Below are 23,502 nucleotides of genomic sequence, written 5' to 3'. Positions count from 1 at the left end.
ACGATCTCTTTGCCAACAGACATCAGCTTTGATGGATTGTTCCTGGAGCCAGAACACGCAGCGTATCGGTTGTACTTTGTAATATTCTTATTGTGTTTTGCCATTACATTTTTTTGGGGCTTTGGAACCACATTAATCGCATCGAACAATATTTATTGACGACGATAGATACGGACATAACAAAACCCCATTGAAATGAATGGACCATTGTAATAAATGAGTAAAACTACATGAATAACAGGTCTCTATTTTTCACTCACTTACTGCACTAGCATTGAGGACATATTGAATGTGTGAAACTAGTTAGTATTTTTGGCAATTTACTAAAATAGATCTCTCATAGTTCACCGCTCTTGTATACTTAACCCTACAGAAAACAGTGATTTCAGTGATTTTGAAGTACTTGTTTATGAGGCTTGAGAAACCAAGTGACTTCTAAGTCAATTTCTCCCTAATAGATTTCCAACTCATGATTGAAAATCAATATTTATAAGAGTCATGTTTTAGTAGATTAGCCCTTCTGGCTTGCCTCCTCACTTCATGACACTGCCCATGTCCCATACATTATGTCTTCACAAGTCTCTGCCTCCCATATCAGCATACTCGTCAACTGAAATATTCTGTGTCGCTCTGAACATTCTGATGATGTGATTGGCTACATGCTGCTCTTGCTCCACCCACTTCAACAGTGCGCACAGATGAAAAGATGATAAAGAGTGATAACAAAAATATAATCAGTCTAATTCCAAAATTGTACATAACCACTGCTGCAAACTATTTCACCAACTAAGCAATACCTGAGTTCTACAGTCTACCAGTCTTCTTGCAAGCTGCTATTTAGCAAAGATTACGGCAATAAGCCAGACATGTTCACACGTTAAAGAACCATTATGTAAATAATAGTGTTGCACGTGGATAATAATGGAAAACATAATGGTGAAATAGTAGCCCTGAAAGCTTGCCATCTATGGCTGACGCATCATCCTTTGCTATTTGCAAGTTGATGCCCATGACTTGTGTTTATTATGGTCTCTAAAGTTCCTGCATGACATCCTTAACTGGGTCTTACTTTTATTATAGGTTTGGTATTGTATCTAGGCTGAGGCCTAGATACAAGTGTTGTTATTATTGTCTATTATTTATAAAAGGCGCCATAAGGCTTCCGCAGTGCCATACGCAGGTGATTAGGACATACTACAAAATTACATAAGTACATACAGATAAGTATGTCTCATCTCTCCTATCCTCAAGAAAGCCAATCTTGACCAGACCTCCCTTGCAAATTATCGCCCTCTCTCTCTTCTTCCATATGCCTCCAAATTACTTGAGCGGATTGTCTGCAGCTGCCTCACCAGACACCTCTCGGTCAACTCCCTCCTCGACCCCCTCCAATATGGCTATCGCCCCCTCCACTCCACTGAAACTGCCTTGGCCAAAGCTACTAATGATCTACTATCAGCCAAAGCCAAGGGTCACTTCTCCCTACTCATCCTCCTCGACCTCTCCGCGGCCTTTGACACTGTAGACCACCCCCTCCTGCTGCAAACTCTTCTCTCTCTCTCTGCCTTTCTGGTTCTGTCCATGCCTGGTTCACCTCATACCTTGCTAACCGCTCTTTCTCTGTATCCACGTCTGGTTCTTCCTCCACCGCCTCCCCTTTCCCTATTGGAGTCCCTCAAAGCTCTGTTCTAGGCCCTCTACTCTTTTCGCTCTACACTTCCTCCCTTGGCGCTCTCATCTCCTCTTTCGGTCTTCAGTATCACCTCTATGCCGACGACATTCAACTCTACATATCTTCTCCTGATCTTTCCTCCTCCCTCCTCGCTCGTGTATCTGACTGCCTCTCAGCCATCACCTCCTAGATGCCCTCGCACTTTCTTAAAATTAACATCTCTAAAACCGAACTCATTGTCTTTCCCCCGCCTAGACTCCCTTCCCACCATGACCTCTCTATCGTTGTTAACAACTCCACCATCTCCTCTGTCACCCAACTCCGCTGCCTTTGGGTCACTCTTGACTCCTCTCTCTCTTTTTCCCCCCACATTCAATCCCTCGCCCCAAGCCTGTTGCTTCCAACTCCGCAACATTGCCCGCATCCGTCCCTTACTCTCTCAGGATGCCACCAAAACTATCATACACGCACTCATCATCTCCCGCCTTGATTACTGCAACCTCCTCCTTACTGGCCTCCCCCACTCCCACCTCGCACCCCTCCGCTCTATACTTAATGCGGCTGCTAGACTCATCTTCCTTTCACGCCACTCCTCCTCTGCCTCCCCTCTCTGCCTTGCATTACACTGGCTCCCTTTCCCCTACAGAATCCTTTTCAAACTCCTTACTACCACGTACAAGGCCCTCTCTCAGTCTATGGCCCCTTATATCTCTAACCTCCTCTCCATTCACACTCCTGCCCGCTCCCTACGCTCAGCTAATGACCGCCGCCTCTCCTCCACTCTTATCACCACTTCCCACTCCAAAATCCAAGACTTCTCCCGTGCTGCCCCCCTTCACTGGAACAACCTTCCTCGCTCCATCCGTCTCTCTCCTAATCTGTGCTCCTTCAAACGAGCACTCAAAACTCACCTGTTTCTCAAAGCGTACCAACCTTCTACCTAACCCCGCATCTCCTCCTAACGTTCTATCCTCTCTCCTCCCGGTCCTTCTCCCCACACTTTAACTTCCTTCAATTGTGTCTGTTTCGTTTCACCCACCCTTAGGATGTAAGCTCGAATGAGCAGGGCCTTCTTCCCTCTTGTCTCCACACCTGTTCTTCTACTCCGCCTCTACTGCATTAACCTGCCTGGAGATTCTGAAGCATTGGTATTTTTGTTTATTGTTCTGTACTGTCTCACCCTGTATAGTCTACTGTTTGCTTTGTGTACGGCGCTGCGGAAATCATGTGGCGCCTAACAAATAAATGATAATAATAATAATAATAATAATAATAAGTAAAATAATAAATGCATGGATGTAATTAACAGAATTATGTTCTTTTACTTTCATTCAGTTGATGACCAGTGTTTCAAAATATAGGACACACTTGTTTGCAATAAAAACAAAAGTGCACGATCTGTGAATAGAGGAGGCTACAAATTAAGCCTAAAAAATGGCTACGAGAAGCATGTGAGGGTCTATAACCTGGAGGATGAAACAAAGGATACCATCAAGTGTGGCCCAACTGCTGTGCAATTAAAAAAGTACTAGCAGAACTGTAGCAGTCTAGTGTCTAGGATTCCGCCTCTTGTGGGATACACACTCCTCTGGGCCCGATTGTCAGGCGCCGTCCCCCCACATACAGGAAGTGCCGGGGATAGGCGGCTTCCTGCTCAGGTGAATCTGTATTTTGGGCGCCGCTGCATGCGCTGTTCTCGCGTCCCCATTGTTAGGCAACGGGACACTTCTTGGCTTCCTGCCGGCAGTCAGCTGATTCTGACCGCCGATCTCGCTGCCAATGAGGGAAGTTCATCCTCTGTTTAAAGGAGCCTCTGGCACCAGAATGGTATCAAGGTCCTCCTTTGCTGCAGCACTTTGACATTATCCCGATTCTATTTTGGCTATTGACTGACTCTGCTTCTGGAATCTCCTTTGGCTTATTTTGGATCTCCTGGTTTGACCTCTGTACTCCCGACTGCCTCTGCCTGCTCCTTCGGTACCCATCCTAGCAACGTTCTGACCCGGATTGCACGACCTTGCTATACTATCTACCTCTCTGGTGGCTACCTGGTAGGGGGGGGGCGGTCTGTGTGTCTCTGCCGCGAAGTCCAAACCTTCTTGCGGGGGTCCCTGGCGAAGACCTGGGACATGTTTAGACTCCGCGCCTCCTAGACTAACTGCGCCAATACCAGAAGGTGGGTTTTATCTAACGCTTAGCGTGACACTGATCAATAATCAATTTCCCTCCAGGAAGATGACTCAGAAGTTTCTTGTATTGAGGGTACAGAGTGTATGGCATAGCCAGTTGTGTGTTCTGGCGGGTGGAATGACTGGGTAAGTATGGGGGACGGGGAACATAGGCATTATCATCTTACAAATGGATAGCACCCAGTAGATAGGATAGGAAGTGTTGGGACATACCATTTAGTTATGGGGTGCTCTTCTTTAACGTGACATTTTACCTTTGTGTGATGCATTGCAACAGGTTATCCTACGCTTAGTAAAGCAGGACGTAAAATTACATGCGTCATGGCAGCGTTCTATTAACACCACTTCGTTTGGGGATATCTGTTCTCGGACGGCAGTTTCCTTTCTGCAAACAGCCCTGTGACTTATTACCTTTAACTGCTCACTCACACTGTGTTCTCAGTCAGATACAAGAGCATCACAGTGGCACAGTAGTTAGTATAGCTGCATCACAGTGCTGGGGTCATGAGTTTGGTTCTGACCAGGATTCTATCTGTGCTGAATTTGCATGTTACTCAAGTGTTTGCAGTGGTTGCCTGGGGGTGCTCCGGTTTTCTCCGACAGACAAAATGAAATATTATTGTAGGTTAATTGGTTCCTGACAAAATGTATCCCAGGGGTAAATGTACTAAGCAGCGCTTGTTGCAAATCGACGATATTTGGCGACTTTGCAGGGCAAATTTAAAACGGCAATGTCTTGAAAAGCAAAACTCGTCATTCAAGACATTGCCGTTTTAAATTTGTCCTGCAAAGTCGCCAAATATCGGAGATTTGCAGAAAGTGCTGCTTAATACATTTACCCACTAGTGTTTTGTAGGGAATTTAAAACGGAACGTGCCATTGGGGCAGGGACTGAAGTAATCTGCACATTCTCTATAGAGTGCTACATAATATTATTGGCGCTATAGAAGTACATAAGAATACAAAATACGGAGTTGGCAATTATATAATTTAAACTTCCCTCTAAAGTGCTCATAAACCTCATTCAGTCTACAGATGTGCTGCCCGGGTTACACACCCATATTACTAGATGAAATGACAATGTTTGAGCATCTTGATATTTTCCTTCTTTGAGCGAAATGCTAAGGGACAGAGCACAAGTCATTATCACAGTAAATGGAACCTTGTCTATTGTCCATGTTTGTTCTCTTGTAAATAATTTGAATAAATTGCATTTTAATGTCCCGAGAACCATTTCTGCCTCTGCAGTATTTTTCTTTTGTGTTGTTGCTATATGGTTTTATAAAGTGCATATATTTTTTTGCTTGCATGAGTAGCAGAATTTTTGGGTTTATATATACGGTACACAAATTAGAGATATTACCAATCAACTCGAAATATTATTCTGAAACCCACTTAGAATGCATCAAGCTCTTAATTGGATATTGTTCCAGTAATAAGCCCCTAATGTTTCAACATTATACATTTCGTTTACACCTGAATTAAATAGAGCATAATAAAAATATATAGGCCAAATAACTTATAAGTCATAAGACATTTGGTGGTTCCATGGTCCCTGACATGAGACACAATTTTGAGACACTAACACTGGCAGGAAGATAGAAATGTGACAATCCAGAAACTCATGATAGGACTAAGAGGAGCCCTGAGCATGATCGCCCAAGTGCCAACATAATAATCTACTCTGCCTGCTCGCTGGGGCAGTTCAGGATTTCAGAGAACTGAATCAAATCTTCAGCACATATCATCAGATCCCAGGGTGGTGGCGTTCAGGGGCAGGGGGGAGGATAGAGTTTGAGGTAGTACTTAGTATCAAAGTCATTAAGGAGAGCAAAGCAAAAAAAAAAAAATGAGTGGATTTGCTCCTGGACAAAACTATGTTTCAACGCAAGGGGTGCAAATTAGTTTATTATTTTGCATATATGGAAAATACTGGCTGATTTTTCATGTAGCACACCAATACTTGATAGCTTTATTTTTACATTGAAATGTAAAGTTGATCTAAGACAAGCCCTACCCCAACTATAAATCTGTCCACACATTTTAAATTAACCTCCCCCTCCAATGCAATATGGTTTTGGCCAGGTGCAAAGTTACCCCCTGTTTTTTGCTTTGCTCTCTAAGGAGAGCAAAGCAAAACACAGTATAGTAGTTAGTTTTAACACCCCAATATCAGCTCACTATAAAATATATATATATATATATATATATATATATATATATATATATATATATAGTTAAAATTCATGTTATTCATGTTTTCCCCTTTCAGTTCACAAGAGGGAGCAAAAACCTTAAAGGTCTGCAGAATATATCCTGGATAAAATATTAAAGGGGGGGGGGGGGATTATGCTATTTTCAACACGCCGGTCATGCATTTCCTTTCATTTCTCATAAGCCTGATGTGTGCCTTGCAGAAATGGAAAGTGCCTATTAATCAAGATCAAGTTATGCATGCTAAGGAACACTGGGTGATTGGGAGAAAATTGAATCATATATTGTATTAGAAAAAAAGAAATCAATTGTTTCTCAACTAAACAAATGCAGAAGAGGCTTTCCATATAAAGAATGGATGATAAATGCATGTAGCTTGCACTTAATTTAATTCCCCCAACCCCATTGTTTCTAGTAAGTAAGCTGTACACTGGTTGGAATAACCTATACTTTACAAAATTGAGCATAAAATCCATTTCATTGTGTAACTAAGCTTAATCAGGAAACTCATAAAGGGTACAAACCAAGATTACATTTTCAGCTTCTGCAATGTGTGAAAATAGCAGAGAGAGAGAGAGAGAGAGTCAGGTCCATAAAAACAGAGGCAAGAGATGGCTGGGAGATAACAAATACTGGAGTCCTTGGCATACTTTAAGTATCAGGTCTCTTAGCTGCACAATCCCTTGTGGGGCAATCACTATTTACTGGGCAAAGGGGATTGAAGGAGTGGCCACAGCAAATTGGGATTGTAGCAGAATGGAAAGGGAGCACTGTCTGTATATTGTTTTTATTCAGGGATAAAAAACTATGCCTACTTTTCATAGTAAAAATTTGTTGTACTATAAACAGGAATAATAATACAACAGCAAAGTTAAAAATGCAACTATATTTTCAATATAGTTTAAATAGAAATTACATTTTTATTTCCTTTCCTTGGATTTCAAAAAAAGCTCTATTCACTCAGACATTCATTTACATGTTGCTCACTACAAGTTGCCATATTTCTGTGAAGTCCAAATCCTAAGTATCTGATGAATAATAAAACTCTCTTTAGCCATAATTTCTGCTACGCCAAAAATATTTCATATTTTGTTTATTTTATTTGCCAACATTTGTAAACAACTGTGTGGAGCCAGAAACTGTCACTGTAACTAATTATCAACTGCATGGAGACAGGAACCAGCACAGTGCTTACATGTACGTAGACCTGCATCCTCAACAATGGCTACAAATACTATTCCGTTACCCTCAAGTCTCAAGTGTATCTCACATCTCATAGATTATAAACTTATTTCAGCAAAGTCGTCTTTACCTTGTGTCACGAACACGCTCCCAGTTCTCGTGACTTTGGGGTATTTGCTGTATGAGGTTACACACGATTCCAGACCGCAGTCTCTCTCTACCTATCACACAGGTTATAGACCTACTGAATCACCCCACACTTCAGATTCGCCACCACCTATTGAATACAGGCAACAGGACCCCAATATACTGTCCCACATGGCTTCTGGCTACCCACAGGTTACCAAAGCCCACACTAGCAATCAAAGGGTTAACTCATCACACCTCCAGCCTGTTACACAAATGTAAATGCAAGCACACACTAAGCTTGTTAATCAAATGTTTTAACAAATCACACATTCACACATGGCATTCAAAGGGTTAACTTGGTTGAGCTATATTCTTCTTAACAGGCTAATGGATTTGTTAGAGTATCAAGGACGCCACTTATTAATTTTATAGATTTAATATAAAAGAGTTTACAGAGTATAATTTACGCGAGTTGTATAATCTGTGCCATAGGAAATTGGCTGGGAAGATGGACAGTTTATCAGTGTGGATTGATTTTCTCAAAAGACTGACAATTTGTTGTAACTGGTCTCAGCTTTTTAAGGACACCTTTACACCTTTCCCACCTCCCAGTGGTTGTGGTCTGTGATATCTTTTTTAATCATCATTTGCATGTTGTCTGATTTACTACCCAATTCTACTATGTGACCTAACTTTTCTGTGGAGCATCACCCAGACCCAATTTTATTATTAATAAATCCCCTATGAATTTACACATCTATTGATATCAAACAAGCCTAGGTATAAGGTATCAGTTGAGCTTATACTCATTTCCTCAACTTCTTTTTGTGGCAAAATTCTTAATTTGACACATGTGCTGCCCTTCATCATACTATTGAGGGATATGTGGTTGATCAGTACTTTTATTGATTTTAAGTGGCATATTTTAAAATTGAATTATACTTGTCTATATACTACAGCCAGGTCAGCACATGGTCTCCTTGAGCCAGACACCCTGCTGAGCAGTTCCTAAAAGTCTATTGAGGTGTCAAAGCTCCATCCCAGGCCAGCGTATATCTCACCGTAGGGGGTTTTTGAAGCTGCTACAGGTGATACTCCAATTTTCTAACACTGAGATGTGCAGAGTCACCGAATACACAGACAGCAGAATTTCTGACTTCACATTTTACACTTTAGTAGCTCAACTTATCAATGGATTCATTTGATATACCATATTTACACTGCAGTTATGACTTAGGCCTTATTCCCCACAATTATGTGATGGGTTAACCCTTATAAATAACTAAGTTCACTCTGTTCACGGCACCTTGTTTCATGTAAATGTATGTTGTTATATGTTACTATATTATATTTGTATCTTGATCCCCCTCTATGGTCAGCTCTGCATAATATGTAAATCTATGTGCTCCATAAAAACTACACACTATATTGTAAAAAAAAAAAAATCATGTTTTATTTTAAACAAATTTCAATATGACGCCCCCAACTTTTGCACCCTACTTTTTGTGAGTATCACTAATAGGTAAAAACCTTTCTAACATTTGTGAAACAATGGGAGGAGGTGTGTTACCCAGAACTCAGAAGTTCCTACCCTCTCTATCAGTGTTTGTAATATTATGCTTTACAGGATATCTCCACTCAAAAATAAGTATCTGGTGTTTTTCCACCAATATGTAGTAACCAGGATAATTATTTTAATTACGCAGAGACATTTATGAGTGGAATTATAGTGAGTTATTATAATTCATTATAATCGTTATTATAATTGATCAAGTCTATGATTGTGGACTCACTAATAATGACAATACTGTGTTTAGACGATGGTAGAAGACTAATAAAAAAAATCCTATTATGCGCTCCCTATAACAAAAAGGACAAATAAAACAACAAGCTGCCAACCAGGAGTACAGAGGAAACCCCAAATCCTCTCAAAGGATATAGTAAGAGAAAACTCCTAGGCGCTAAGACAAACAAATAAAGACAAACAGAAACCAAAACAAGTGGTTGTATATGAGAAATAAAACATATGTATTGCAGCAGACATCAAAACATATCGCCTCTGGCCAGATAGCGGTGTGTATAGGATTAACAAAAAACACTTGAAAGATAAAAAGAAAAGTGTTAAAATAGTCCAGAAAAACAATTATAATAAAAACGCCTTAAAAAAAGGTAGAAGATTACAGATAATTTCCATCACTTTATGATGGAGGCAAAGCCTTTAAACATACAAACTACAATTCAAACATCAAAAATTGATCCACTTCTGACAGCCACTCGGAAGCTTCAGAAAGGCCTGGCAAGTCATCTGAAGTGTGATCACATGGTTGCACTCTTCATTGACCATTCTACATGGACAATGTGTGGGCTCTTGCTTATTGCCATCTTTGACTGCCCTGCCTTTTCATTGTCTTGACCTCTGCTTAGTACTTGATTAGATTCTTCTGATTGTCGCCTGCTCTGATCTCCTCTGGGCGCCGACGACACTTTGGATTACTACCTTGGCGCTTGAAACAGCGCTAAGGGAGTTATATCCAATCCTATCCTCCATTAGGGTTGAGCTATCCCTATATTCCCCCACTCCCAGGTGGCTGCTTACCCACTGACACGCTATAATAGGGAGCGCTGAACACCCATTTCCACAAATTACTTTGGATTACTGCCCGTCCTTACCTCTGCCTGGGCTTACAATCTTTCTTGCCATAACCCAGTCTTGTGAGAGTGTCTACATTTCTATCTGCATGTACAATCTTCTGTGTATATTTTACCTCGGGACCAACATTATCTTCTTTGGCTACTGTGTCTCCAATATGTCCCTGTGCCTCTCTCAAAAGAAGCCTCAACACGTGCACAAGACCTGAGAGCAACTGAGTACCGATGATCACAAGGGAAAGGGGACTGCTAAAGGCGATGACCACGATTAGCCTGGTACTAGAGGTTTATTCTGGGAGACACATCTCTGCCCAGAAGCAATTGAAAAAGTCATAAGAATATGGAAGTTGCTGGTTGCCCAAGATGGATCTGCCCCCCGGGACGTCACCTCTCAGCACTGCAAGTAGTGAGTAGAGGCTGCAATTAGCATTCTGGGTGCGCATATATCACATACAGCTTTGAGATAAAAAAAATTAAAAAAGTTCAAATCAACCTTTTGTTTAAAATAAATGAATTAAAAATGCCAGTCAGACTCACAACATATCCTTTTTAAAAGGACTGGTATCCCTAAATTGAAATTAGGTTTAATTTAAATGCCCCTTCTCTTAAAATGGGTCTGCTCCAATGGCTGTGCAGAGTCAGTATCAAATCCCCTCGTGCCATCCCATAGCCGATGGCCGGTTAGTAAAGTATACAACAGCTATTATATCTCCAGAACAGCAGTCCTGGAGCACTGATGTCTCACTCCCCTTCAAACCCTTCCTGTCTATAGACTAAAAAAAGGACGACCAATGGAGACTGTCAGTAGTGCGAGCATGACAGTGAGTGAACAATCCGGTGCTTGTCTGGCCCAGCACAGCCAGGGGACATATAATATATAATAAAAACATTTTTAGGATTACTGGACCTTAATATTAATGTGTTGTGTTTCTCAAATAAATAAACCCAATAAAGAAACTACAAAGAGGTCATAAAACTCAGCCAGAGGGTTAAAGAATGTGTATGATCATCCATTTTATACATCGCTCTTAACAGAATGTTATATATAATGTGACCATTCCCTCAAAAACAAAATTGGTAATTTTAAGGGAAAGTGTGTGACCTGAATAATATAAACACATTAAATCGACCTGGTCATAAATAGGATTGTCACATAAAATTCCTTATTTCTTTTCTGCTGCTTCACAAAACAATAAAGGAGTGTTCATGTGGCAGATATTGGAGGCTAATAGCTGTGAATTCATTCCCCAAAAGGAACATCAACAGTCCAATTTGGATTTCTAGCACAATATGCAAAGAAACATCATGCAATGTTCTAGTGTACTGAGCTCTATGCTGCCGATAGTGATAATAAAACACCCCCATGCTGGGACGTGGATGGCACTGGCTAAAAATGGTAGCCGGCTATATGAAGGTGTGAAATGTAGACTGCTAGTATTGCAGATAGCACCAGGAGATTGTGTTTTACTTTAACTCGTTATAGGGAGAAAAAAAAAAGATCTTGAAACATAAAAAAAAATGCTATACATTATATGGGACAGTCTAAATATTCCAATAAAATTCCTGTACGCTCTACTTATTGTTGTGTCATTTAATTTCTTACCATGGCCCTTGCAAAAAAACTTTTCAAGGTGTAATTCATTACCTCGCTCAAAGAACTACTCTCCCCATCATTCCTTGCTCCAGTGCCTAGTTTGCCCATCCAATCTGAGACTTCATTCATACACTGCTACTCCTTTGGACAACTAAGGCAGTGAGAAAATGTAAACTCCTGAAAACTATCTGCGGCCACAAATGTGAATTGTTGTAAACTACCAGGAGCCACATGTCAGGAAAATGGAGAAATGGTTATAACAGGAAATGATAAAGAGTAGACGATAATTTAACACTCGCACATCATGCTTTGAGAAGAAATGTTTGGATGTAGTGCTCCTTTAATATAGAATTCTAGATAAACTCTATAGAAAGCCAAAATATCAGATTATTCCATGAGGCCACATCACAAAACATGGTTATATGTTCAAACAACAAATTGATTGCAGTGTGAAATTGTGCGAGCAATATGTATAAACAACAAACAGACAGGAAATTGGGACCCTTTGTAGTAAGCTTACTGAAATCACGATAATGTCACTTTTATTTTTATTTTTTTGCAGCTACCCAGCATTGTATGTGGAAATGCTCAATACTACGCTCACATTAGCAGCACGCAGATAATAAAACAAAATTTGATTTATAAAACAGCCATAAAGCAATTAGAACCGAATATCACAGTTGGTGCTAACTGGTGAGTTGAGAGAGTTAAATGCCGAGATACAGACACTTCATCAGTATATACAGTCCTATTTCCATCCCCATTAAGTTAGAGGGGTTAGATTTATCACACCTTCTAAAGAGGAAAGATGGAGGAGTTGCACATAGCTATCTAGTTATCATTTTCGATAGTGTACTGACTAGATAAAGGATAGCTACAATCTAATTGGTTGCTATAAGAAACTCCTACACTTTCCCTTTTTACAAGGTTTGTTAAATCTACCACAAAATGCTTTGCTCCAAAAAAGCCCCTTGCACCCTTGGGGATATCGAATTCCCCAGTAGTATATTCACCCGTAACACAATCACATTTTACTCAAAAGCAAAATGGCCGCATGCATCCAATTAGCATTGAAATGCCCTATGAGTCTGTGCTCACATGGATGTACATTTTTATAATTGTATTGACCACAGATTTTGGGTAGCAGAAAAAAATTGTGCAAATACAATTTATCCCTTATTCAACTGCACCTAAAGATGACAGAGATATAAAAGCGAATATGTAGGTGCAGCAATACAAATGATCCCGAATGTGTCTTACCAGTTAGGACAGGTACATATAAGGAATAAGCAGCATGAAGAGCCACAATTGCTAGATTTTAATACACTAAAACCCAAAACATTTTAAAAAAAAAAAAAGGAACATTTCGGAAAATCATTGTACAGACATTGGCACCGTTCACTGGAGGATTCGGTATTTAGAGAGGTCTTAATATGACAGGTTACTGCCCCATTACTCTGAAAAACAAAAACATCTGACTGGAACAGCACTGAATAGAAACATCTTGCATTTGACTGAAAGTGATAAAGAGACTAATTAATTAACTTTAAATATATAGAGTGGCGACAGTGTTTGTGAAGGAGAAACATATGCGAGTGACTGTAAGCTATAAATATACAGTCATCTCTCTGGGCTGAGGTGAAAAATCAGTATATAGACATTTAGAAGATTATAATGGGTATCTAGATAAAGAGGCTAATTGGTGAATAAGATTTCTCCAGTCTCTTAGTATCACTGTGTACTACCACAGTTCTAACTGGGTTTGAAGAATAATAGCCGCTTTATATGGTACAACTGGAGAACATAAAAGGTTGCCAACTGATTGTTTTTTTTGTTTTTTTTAAGTAGATCCCAAAATGGTATAATTGAAAGCTTCCTGGAGTGCTTTACCTTACTTTGCAATTAAAGTACTCAATAGTCCTTCCAGAGAAAATGAAAGCCTAGCAACAGCAGCCTCCGACAATGTTCTTATACTATTTCTAAGTTGACATCACCTATGTGCAAACAGACTTGTCAGGGTGACGAATAAAAAGGCGTAATAACTAGTTCAACCAGTTCTTCAGAACATTCCAAATAAAAAATGTGCAATAATGTTTTTATGTTACAACTTATAACACATATACCAAAAATCAGGAGCAGAAACGTATTATCTTAATGCTGTTTATTAATTTCCAGGTCAATTAAGGTCTACTCTTATGCTGGCTGTATACATTACAATCTGGACATTTGGCCACATCGATAAATGGTGAGATCAGATAGTAATTGGCACCACATATGTAAAACTGGACAGATCTGGGGGTAAATGTATCAAGCTGAGAGTTTTCCGGCAGGTTTGAAAAAACAGATACTAGTTATCATTTATTTAGTACATTCTACAAAATGATTGGTTGCTATAGGCAACATTGCCACTTTTCAAACACACCGGAAAACTCTCAGCTTGATACATTTACTTCCTGGTCTCTCAGGCGCCGGCCCTAATCGCTGGACCATAATGGAAACTTGGACGCACACTCTACGGCTAAGGGTCACCAGCCATGATCGAATGGCAGAATCAAGTCAGATTTTAAACACCATCAGGACAGAGCCACACATCCTGCAAAGCAATCACTCAAAATCCAAATCACTAGTTGGAGGCTTTATGCGTTACACTGTTGAATTGCCGTATTGCACCGATCAAGACTGAGGGCCTGATTCACTAAGGAACTTAAATTAAGAAGTTTCTTATTTAAGTCTCCTGGACAAAACCATGTTACAATGCAAGGGGTGAAAATTACTTTTCTGTTTTGCACATAAGTTAAATACTGACTGTTTTTTCATGTAGCACACAAATTCTTGATCGCTTATTTGTACACTGAAATTTAAAGTTGATATGTGTGTGCTACATGAAAAAACAGTCAGTATTTAACTTATGTGCAAAACAGAAAAGTAATTTTCACCCCTTGCATTGTAACCATACATGCCAACTCGCCCGGAAAGTCCGGGAGACTCCCGAAATTCGGGTCAGTCTCCCGGGCTCCCGCGAGAGCTGGCATTTCTCCCGCATCCCGAAATTCACAGAGAATCGTGTCATTTGACGCGATTCTCGGTGAATCGCGCCATTTTGGAGGGCGAGGCCAATCGCGTCATTTTGGCCACGACCCTTCTCCCGGAAACAAGTTTCCAGGAGTAGGAAAGTATGATTGTAACATGGTTTTGTCCAGGAGACTTAAATAAGAAACTTCTTAATTTAAGTTCCTTAATGAATCAGGCCCTGATTGTTTAAATCAAGAACTTTTTGTTTGGATTTGGTTGGAAAACAAAATCCACACAAAAAGCGGCCAATTTTGCATTTATATGCAGTTTTATTCAAGTTTATACATTAAACATGAATTACATTATGTTAAATCTATTATGTACGCTGTATATGATTTTATGCACAAATAAATTAGACATGAGATACCGATTTGTGAGAGGCATTCGTATTAATTTTTTTTTGCACAGAATAGTCTAGTTAGTGCTATATTATTATTATTTTTTTAAAATCCGGCTCACATTTTATCGTAGAGAATGAAAAATATAATTAGGCAATGAACACTTTCAAAACGTGTGAGATTAATGGCCCATCAGGAAACAGGAAGTGCCCCCAGTCATTTGCAATCTAGTTGTTTGGTTGTACAACTGAACAATTGGATCCATCATCAGCAGCAGCAGCTATTTATATAGCACCACTAATTCCACAGCGCTGTACAGTGAACTCACATCAGTCCCTGCCCCATTGGAGAGGGAGAGAGAGCCACTAGGGTCAATTTGATAGAAGCCAATTAACCTACTAGTATGTTTTCGGAGTGTGGGAGGAAACACCCGGAGGAAGACCACGCACACAGATAAGTGCTACCCACTAAGCCACCGTGCTGCCCCCCATGATCTACGTCAATTCACAGATCTGGGGCTTCAAACACAGTCCTGTGTTATAAGACTGTCCTCTGATATAGCAGATCACCAATTGATTTACCAATTGTAAAGCGCTACGGAATATGTTGGCGCTATATAAATAAATGATGATGATGATGATGTTCTGTGTGCTGGTGGGCGGCAGATGTTTTCCTTAGATTTTATTCTTGGGGTCACTGCCTGTGACAGCATATCCTGCCTTCTGATACAGCATATCACAGTACTGTGAAGTCACATTGCACAATACACTGCCATCTAATATGCTATACCACCCTGCAGCATTACATACTATATATGCTGTTCTTCTGCATTATATGTAAACATACCTTTGGATCATAAGCTTGCAAGCAGGACTCTGTCACTGGAACTTACTAATTTGACAGGGCCTTCTTGTCTGTTTGTTAATACCCAGTCTTGTTTTATTACTGCCAAATAGACAAAAATGGTAGTAATAATATATATTATATATACATATACACATATATACCTATATACCTATATACATACATACACATATGAGCCTGAAATGTATTTATTTTTTTAAGGAGCTAGCATAAAAGATCTCTTCCCCTTCCCCCGTTTTTAAACTTCCCCCTCCTAATAAATCCAGTGCACTTACTAAATGACCTCCAGATGGAGAATAAATCAGATTGCAAACTAACAAAACGTCGAAAGAATCAGACTGGTTTGAGGAAAAAGAGAAAACCTAGAGTCCCAGATTGAGTTAAACTTGTCAACTATTACTCGTAATTGTAAAGGGATTCTTTCCATAATGCAACAAAACTTCCCACTCCCACTCAGCATGCCTTTAAGCTATGTATAAGTGGCAGTCCAGGTTCAGCATTGACCACAAAAGGTTCTGCAAGATTTGTCTGAGGTCTCATTTGCTATCCTTTTCCCGCAAACCTTCTAAGTATTTTGATGTAGACGTTTGTGCCTTTAAAATGTACCATCCATTCAGAGGTTTTGTTTTGACATGTAAATTTACAAGAAAACTTTATTGTTCAAATACCCCTTTATGGGACTGAACTTTTATAGTCTGGTGTAATTTGGGTAATCTGGAAATTGGCCAATGACTATTGCTGTTATAGTGCAGGAATGTTAGGATTATCTCAATTCCCGCTCTGGGCATAAAGAACGGTGGTGGAATATAAAATGTTTGACCAAGAAATGGTGTGTGTGTGATTTTCTCATCTCCTTTATGTGTAGGTGCCAAGTTTCTGGGTCTTGCAACAGCAATAGATCGATACATTAATTTCATCACATACAAATATTTGTCTGTATGAACATGTGTTAGATGAGTTCTGCGGAACAGAAAAATGACTAGCAAAAAACCTGTAGTAGCAGAATTAATGCCAGTATTGGCAGAGACAGGTGGAATCGGTGGGGTGTAGTTAGACAGATGCCCACATTTGCAATGGTATTTGGAGTACAATGCAAGTACTAGAGCTTGTCCTTGCAGAGATTGCTGGGGGCACAGCACTGTCAGCGGTAGAGACACTATACTTAACAGTAAGAATAAAGAATCAGGCTCCCCGTCACTCTCTGTGTGGGAACAGATACTGACAATAAAATGCATTATATATTTAATGTGTAAATGTGAATGGTGCTATAGAAATCAATAACATTCATTTATGAGCACGGAAATGTGCTATTGTCATTTCTTATTCTTTTGCAAGACTGTTAATGTGAACGGTTATGCAGAAAACACTTGAGGTATTTTGGGTTAACTAAAAAAAAAACAGTAGGGAAATAAGAATGATGTTAAAAGCAAGGAACAGAATTTTTAGCACGGTAGCTCAGTGGTTAGCACTTCTGCCTCACAGCACTGGGATCATGAGTTCAATTCCCGACCATGGCCTTATCTGTGTGGAGTATGTATGTTTTCCCCGTGTTTGCGTGGGTTACCTCTGGGTACTCCGGTTTCCTCCCACACTCCAAAAACATACTGGTAGGTTAGTTGGCTGCTATCAAAATTGACCCTAGTCTCTCTCTCTCTGTCTGTGTATGTATGTGTGTATGTTAGGGAATTTAGACTAAGCTCCAATGGGGCAGGGACTGATGTGAATGAGTTCTCTGTACAGCGCTGCAGAATTAGTGGCGCTTTATAAATAAATGGTGATGATAATATATCAATAAGAAAGCAAAGCCTATGGGCTAGATTTACTAAGCTGCGGGTTTGAAAAAGTGGGGATGTTAACTATAGCAACCAACCAGATTCTAGCTTTAATTTATTTAGTACCTGCTACAAAATGATAGCTAGAATCTGATTGGTTGCTATAGGCAACATACCCACTTTTTCAAACCCGCAGCTTAGTAAATCTAGCCCCATGTGTTAGTTCCACCCCAAACTGAAAATTCAGACTTGAGTGGAACATTGCAATTAATATTATTATATATTACGTTATTACCAACCCAAAAATGTATTTACTTGGGTTGCTATGGATGGTTCCTCCTGGCCTATCATACTGGCCAGAGCTGTAGGTAGCAGGCAGAGCGTTGGTACTGAAATGCTGGGTTCCAAACTCAGAACAGCCGGATATCGGAGTAGAGTTGGTCTAATCAACAGGTCACAGGAATTATATCAGGTAAGTAGGCATCAAGGCAGGCTCTTGAAGCAGTGATGTTTTATTAGCTGAAGTGTCCTAACAAGGACAGTTACATACACTAGAGTTTAAGGTACTAGTGATCTCAAAACGACAGATGGTATAATACCTTGTCCTGCATTTCCCAGGAAACATTGCATGTTTCACTGGCGGAATTTTTCTGTGTTCCACATGGAATTCCCCCAAGGATTTTTGTTCCACCCGGACTTCTCCTTTATTACCCACCGATCACACCACCGAGCAGAATAAATGATGATGATGATGAATTCATTTATATATTGACAGTCATTGTCCTAACTTTATTTCTAGACTATAAATTCGACATAATCCGTATGCACAATTATAGTGCAGAAAGCCATTCGGTGGAACAGCAAAGAAATGGCAAAACTTGAAGACAGTCTCGTCAAAACATCACACCTCTGTAAAACAGCCTGTCCCACCGCAAAACTACAAATTTGCATGAAATATGGTCCCGATTTTACTTTACATTAAGATGGTTTACAAGCAGCAACTTCTCCTGAATAATAAGTTCAATAGATGGGTTTATTTGGTGAATTTTGGTTCCCGAGTATACACGTGGGTCCTTTAAGAAAATCAATTTAACATGCATAGGAATCACTGATCCCAATGCATTAAACATGTCTGTTCACACAAGCCGAGAAAGCCAGAATGCAAACGCACTAAACATGTAAGTATGAAGAAGTCATACTACACTAAATAAAAGGAACCTATTCTGGACTCTGGTTCATTATACATATTTGAATAGAAATCAATAAAAATACTAAACAAGAAGAAGTGCAGTCATTGCTTAAATATGGAATAAACAATGGTCTGACAGATTGCATGTAATATTATTTGTTAGCTTCCCGATTCATCAGCCCTACTTGCAGAACAGATGTTAGCTGTGCAGCCACCATAACATAATACAATGATCTGAATTAGATGGAGGAAGGCATCTTATTAATGTCTAATGAAAATGCTTTATGGTCAATGAACAAGGTGACAGGTTAAGTGTTTTTATACAGGTCACAAAACTCCAAGATGGTTTATAATATCCTAAACCAAATATCAATCTGAAAAACTAAATGACTATATTAGACACCAACAGTCACATTAGTTTATGCCTTCAGAGTTATACATTACACAATGCTTTAAAAATGAAGCATGACACAATTTACAGAAAGAACAAGGACAGATCTCAAATCCCCAATTATTCGCACATACATTTGCAAATTCATTCTCTCTTCAACCACAGTACTATTAGAACTCAATAAGCACACAGCAGTGAGCAGCGAGATTGTGTCTGGACCCTCCACAGTATCCTTAATCTGGAAATTCAATCCGAGATCGCCAGAAAGGCAAAGGGATTTATTTAATAACATGGTGTTAAGAGCTGTGATGTGCTGTAACCCACAGCAACCAAACAATTCTTTTACTCTGATTACAGTACACTGTTGAAAGCGGATATCTGATTAAATGCAGTGTTACACCAAATCATGACACTGTGCATCGTTATTAAATAAGCCTTTAAGTGTAATATAGCAATGTCCTTCTCTTCCAGGTATAACATACATGACAATTGCTATAAGCAAGCTATTGGTTGTACAATATCTAAAAAAAAAAAAAAAAAGTGTTGGGTATTCCTTAAAAATAAAGTAGAATTTGGTACTGTGCAATATATATTTTGGTTATAACTGTCTTCCATGAAACATTAATTCATTATTGTAAAGCTTTGATTTGTACAAGAGCTTACAATCATAGATAAATTGTATTATTACACATAGATGGTACATTAAGAACTGGAAAGTGCCAGCCTACAGAGGTGCAGCTTGAAACTGCAACTATGTACAAGTGGGGACTAGAGGGACACTGGGCACTGTATAGAGGTGATCTGATTCGGGAAAAGTTTCCTCCTCTCCAACGAGCAATGAAAAGAGCCTGGAACATGCACAAAGTTACTAATACATTTATCTACAAACAAAACAGCAACGAAATAGGGAAACAAACAGAAAACTGAACCACCAGCTCTCGTACTTACAGAGCAGGAGCGCTGTGCTGGACAGACTGATGCCGCCCGGCATTTTCCCGGAGCACAGTCCAGAGTGTAAGTGATGGAAGCGGGGAGAGCTCAGTCAGCAGACCTGAAGCGTTCACATCCCAGCAGCAGCGCAGCACTCACTATACACACAGCGCTACACTGCCAGGAGAGTGACAGTCAATGCCAGACTCTGACGTTCACATGAGAGCCACTTCCTCATTGGTCACTTCATGGCACATTCTAATTGGCCAACTGATAGGTCCTTCTGATTGGCCTAACTGAGCCCAGTGTTAAAGATCAGAGGAAAGGGAAGAAAGTTTTTGCTAGGATTCTGGAGGTAGTTGTGGGTGTTGACTACATCTTGCAGACTGCAGCTTTGCAGAACTGACGTGAGAGCATAAATTTACCACTGAAGAATAGCCTTTGTCTACATATTACTATTATCTCGTATTATTATTATTATTATTATTATTATTATTATTTTGTTTTGAAATATAGGGGTCTATTTTTTAACCTTCACATTTTTTTCATGTTACGGTACTTGTGGTGTACTTTACGGACTCATTGCAGAGAAAGCAACGAATGTTTTGTCGTCCTCGTCCCAAACCGTTCAGCATCTACTCTCCCCCCCATTATTAGAGAACGGTTCAGACCTGGCAGTACAATCATATCAGATTGTTGGCGAGCTTATGCGGATATCGGTAACAGTGGTTTCCAGCATCTAAGCGTGAATCACACCTTCAACTTCTTGGATCCCGAAACGCTAGCAAATACACAGAAGATTGGCAGGATGTGGGGATCTGCTGCTAAGTGGGAAAACAAAAAAAGAAGAGGGACGAACAGGAATTTCCTCGAGTCGTACATGGCCGAGTTTATGTGGCCTAAATAACCGTGATCCTTGCAAAGTGATTTTAGAAAATATTTCCAGTTTTTGGCCGGAAAAAAACAACCGAAGAATCAACAACCGAAGAATCGGAAGTAGCAGCGGACGTCACCATCGAAAGTTCTATAAAATAAGGTAATGAGTCCGTAAAGTACACAAGTACCCATGTTACTTAGCATTTCTTATAATGATTAAACATGTCTATTTATTAAAATTGTTCAGTCTGGACAGCAGTTCCAATAGGAACCTTTCCCGGCAAATAGTATATAGTTTTATTATAGGTTCCTATGGCCAGGCAGAATTTTTGACCTGGAGAGCACGAATCCTGCTGGGATGCTCTCCTCATAGACTACAATAGCTAACATCATCTAATGATGGTGTTAGATATCAGAGTAATGCTCCGAAATTCGGTGCTTGATATAGTGCATAACACAGTCCCCATAAACACTTATGCTGGCACCGCAGCAGATATATATGATCCTGTAATCATTAATAGCCTTGTTAGTAATTAAAGTGGTACTTCCCCTGAAAACTTCAGTTTTCGTGGGATTTTAGGCCCCTTGGAATGGAAGATTGTCGGGCGAATCACGTCCGACATTCACTCAAGCACAATACGGAAGAGGGGACCAGGGAGGGAGCCGGATCGCTACCTGACCACCTGATCTGAACGCTCAGGTGACCGCAAAAGGTAAGTTTGTTTTTTGGTTTTTTTACAGGATTATTTTTTTTATAGGATTCCTGCCTTGGGCCCTTTTCCCCCTGGGCCCCCGGGCACCTGCCCATTGTGCCCAATCGGAAAGATGGCCCTGGTTGTAAATGCTGACTGATAGCAATGTCTGTCACGACATAGTGTCTTTATTAAAGTCTTTTCCTTGAAAAAGTCTTTGTTAGACGAAACCGGGGGCGGGATCACAGATCTTTTTTTATAGGAAATATAAAATTACAGAGTGGAACGAACGCCATTGCCGGATTGGAACCACTGCTCCCTCGTGCACTGTCTGCTATCGCTGGATCATTTATCATCTAAATTGATTTAGAAGACTTTTACCATCACTACCAACTGCAGGTATATTGGCGGTCAGTGCACCCAGCTTTTTTCCGAATCCACAAGATTTATATATATCACAGGCTTTTTTTTACTTTTTATACTCGTTTTTATCTACTATACTTGGCTTGCACAGGCAATTCTAGACATGGACTCTTTTTTATTATATCCATTATAATCTGCTTAAGGGAATCCTTGGACATTTTTTAATCTATTTGGAATACAATTACATTTGGTCCTTATAACCAAAAGGTTTATGCATTATTGTGACATTCACCATTGTGACTATTGCGGTTTAGAATAAATTGTTATTTTTTAGTGGGATCATCCTCCATTTTTAATATCCATGTTGGTTTATGTCAAGTATAGACATCATATCATTCATTTATATATTGCTATTTATCCTCACTTTCATACCTTTCCAAATGCTCAATTCCTGCAATCACCAATTATTTGATTTTAGATATACTTACGAGCCATTATCTATGTTTAGTGCTAGTTCATGCTTTTTATTTATTTCTGTTTCTTAGGCAGGTTAGGGTCACCTTGCTTATTACCTAGCTGCTTCATAGATTGCAAAATCGGTTAGTGCGCAGCTCTTCCCATTGTTTTGTATACAGCAAGTACTGTTTAGGCAGAGCACACTTACACCCAGATTCAAATTGAAACGCATCTTAAGATCCACTTGGATTTGAATACGTTCGGAACTGCACTTAAGTTCTGTGCTTGTTTATTAAACGGAAGCTGTGTGCAGGTTGCATCCGAACATGAAATCGGGCTCATCGTCTTCATGTTTTCACTGACATCTCCTCCAAACTACACAAGCAGTTTCTCACATTGTATAGAGGCACTGAAACTTCACAGCACGTATAGTATATAGAGGGACAGAGGGCATCACTGGAAGGCAATATACAAAACCAGCCATATCCTAACAATATGTGAACATTGTCTAGAAATATAGAATACTGAACATAATAAACACATTGCATTAAATGAGATTGCAAATATCCCACTGTCTATGTATGACAATGTTACCATTTTCATTTGAAACTGTTACACCCAGCACAGTACAGAGTCAATTTTGTGAGGAAGGGTTAACTTCAGTAGCATGGCATAGCTCAGCCCCTTCCTGGGTGGGCTTATGCCCTTTATTGGGTTCAGGAGGTCCAGTTTGTTATAGAGCACTAAGAGAGAATGTATATTGGCCCACACTGTGCTACCCTCTGGCAGTGTAAATGGTGTTTGTACTGTATGCAGGCCTTTCAAACCCATGTTTCACCCTCCTAACTCCTGGTACGTGTTTTGCTCTGTTTGATTTTCCTATGCTTAAAGATGCTGTTGAACTGTATGTCTGTCTCCGGAGTTAGGATT

The 23,502-nt window shown here is 39.8% G+C and overlaps 1 protein-coding gene across 1 annotated transcript in view; it reads right to left on the bottom strand.

The window, feature by feature from the left end:
• B3GLCT (beta 3-glucosyltransferase) overlaps window positions 1–20,386 on the bottom strand; it is a 299,136-nt gene extending 278,750 nt beyond the window's left edge. Inside the window, exon 1 of the mRNA XM_075198956.1 lies at window positions 20,204–20,386. Within this exon, the coding sequence (XP_075055057.1) occupies window positions 20,204–20,246 (43 nt within the window). The 5' untranslated portion in view covers window positions 20,247–20,386. The remainder of the gene's footprint in view (window positions 1–20,203) is intronic.
• Between the last annotated feature and the right edge of the window lie 3,116 nt (window positions 20,387–23,502).

The sequence above is a fragment of the Mixophyes fleayi genome, chromosome 2 (genome assembly GCF_038048845.1).
Source record: "Mixophyes fleayi isolate aMixFle1 chromosome 2, aMixFle1.hap1, whole genome shotgun sequence".
NCBI classification, from domain to species: Eukaryota; Metazoa; Chordata; class Amphibia; order Anura; family Limnodynastidae; genus Mixophyes; species Mixophyes fleayi.
Note: the sequence above shows the minus strand (reverse complement) of the source record. Positions and strands in the feature narration are given on the sequence as shown.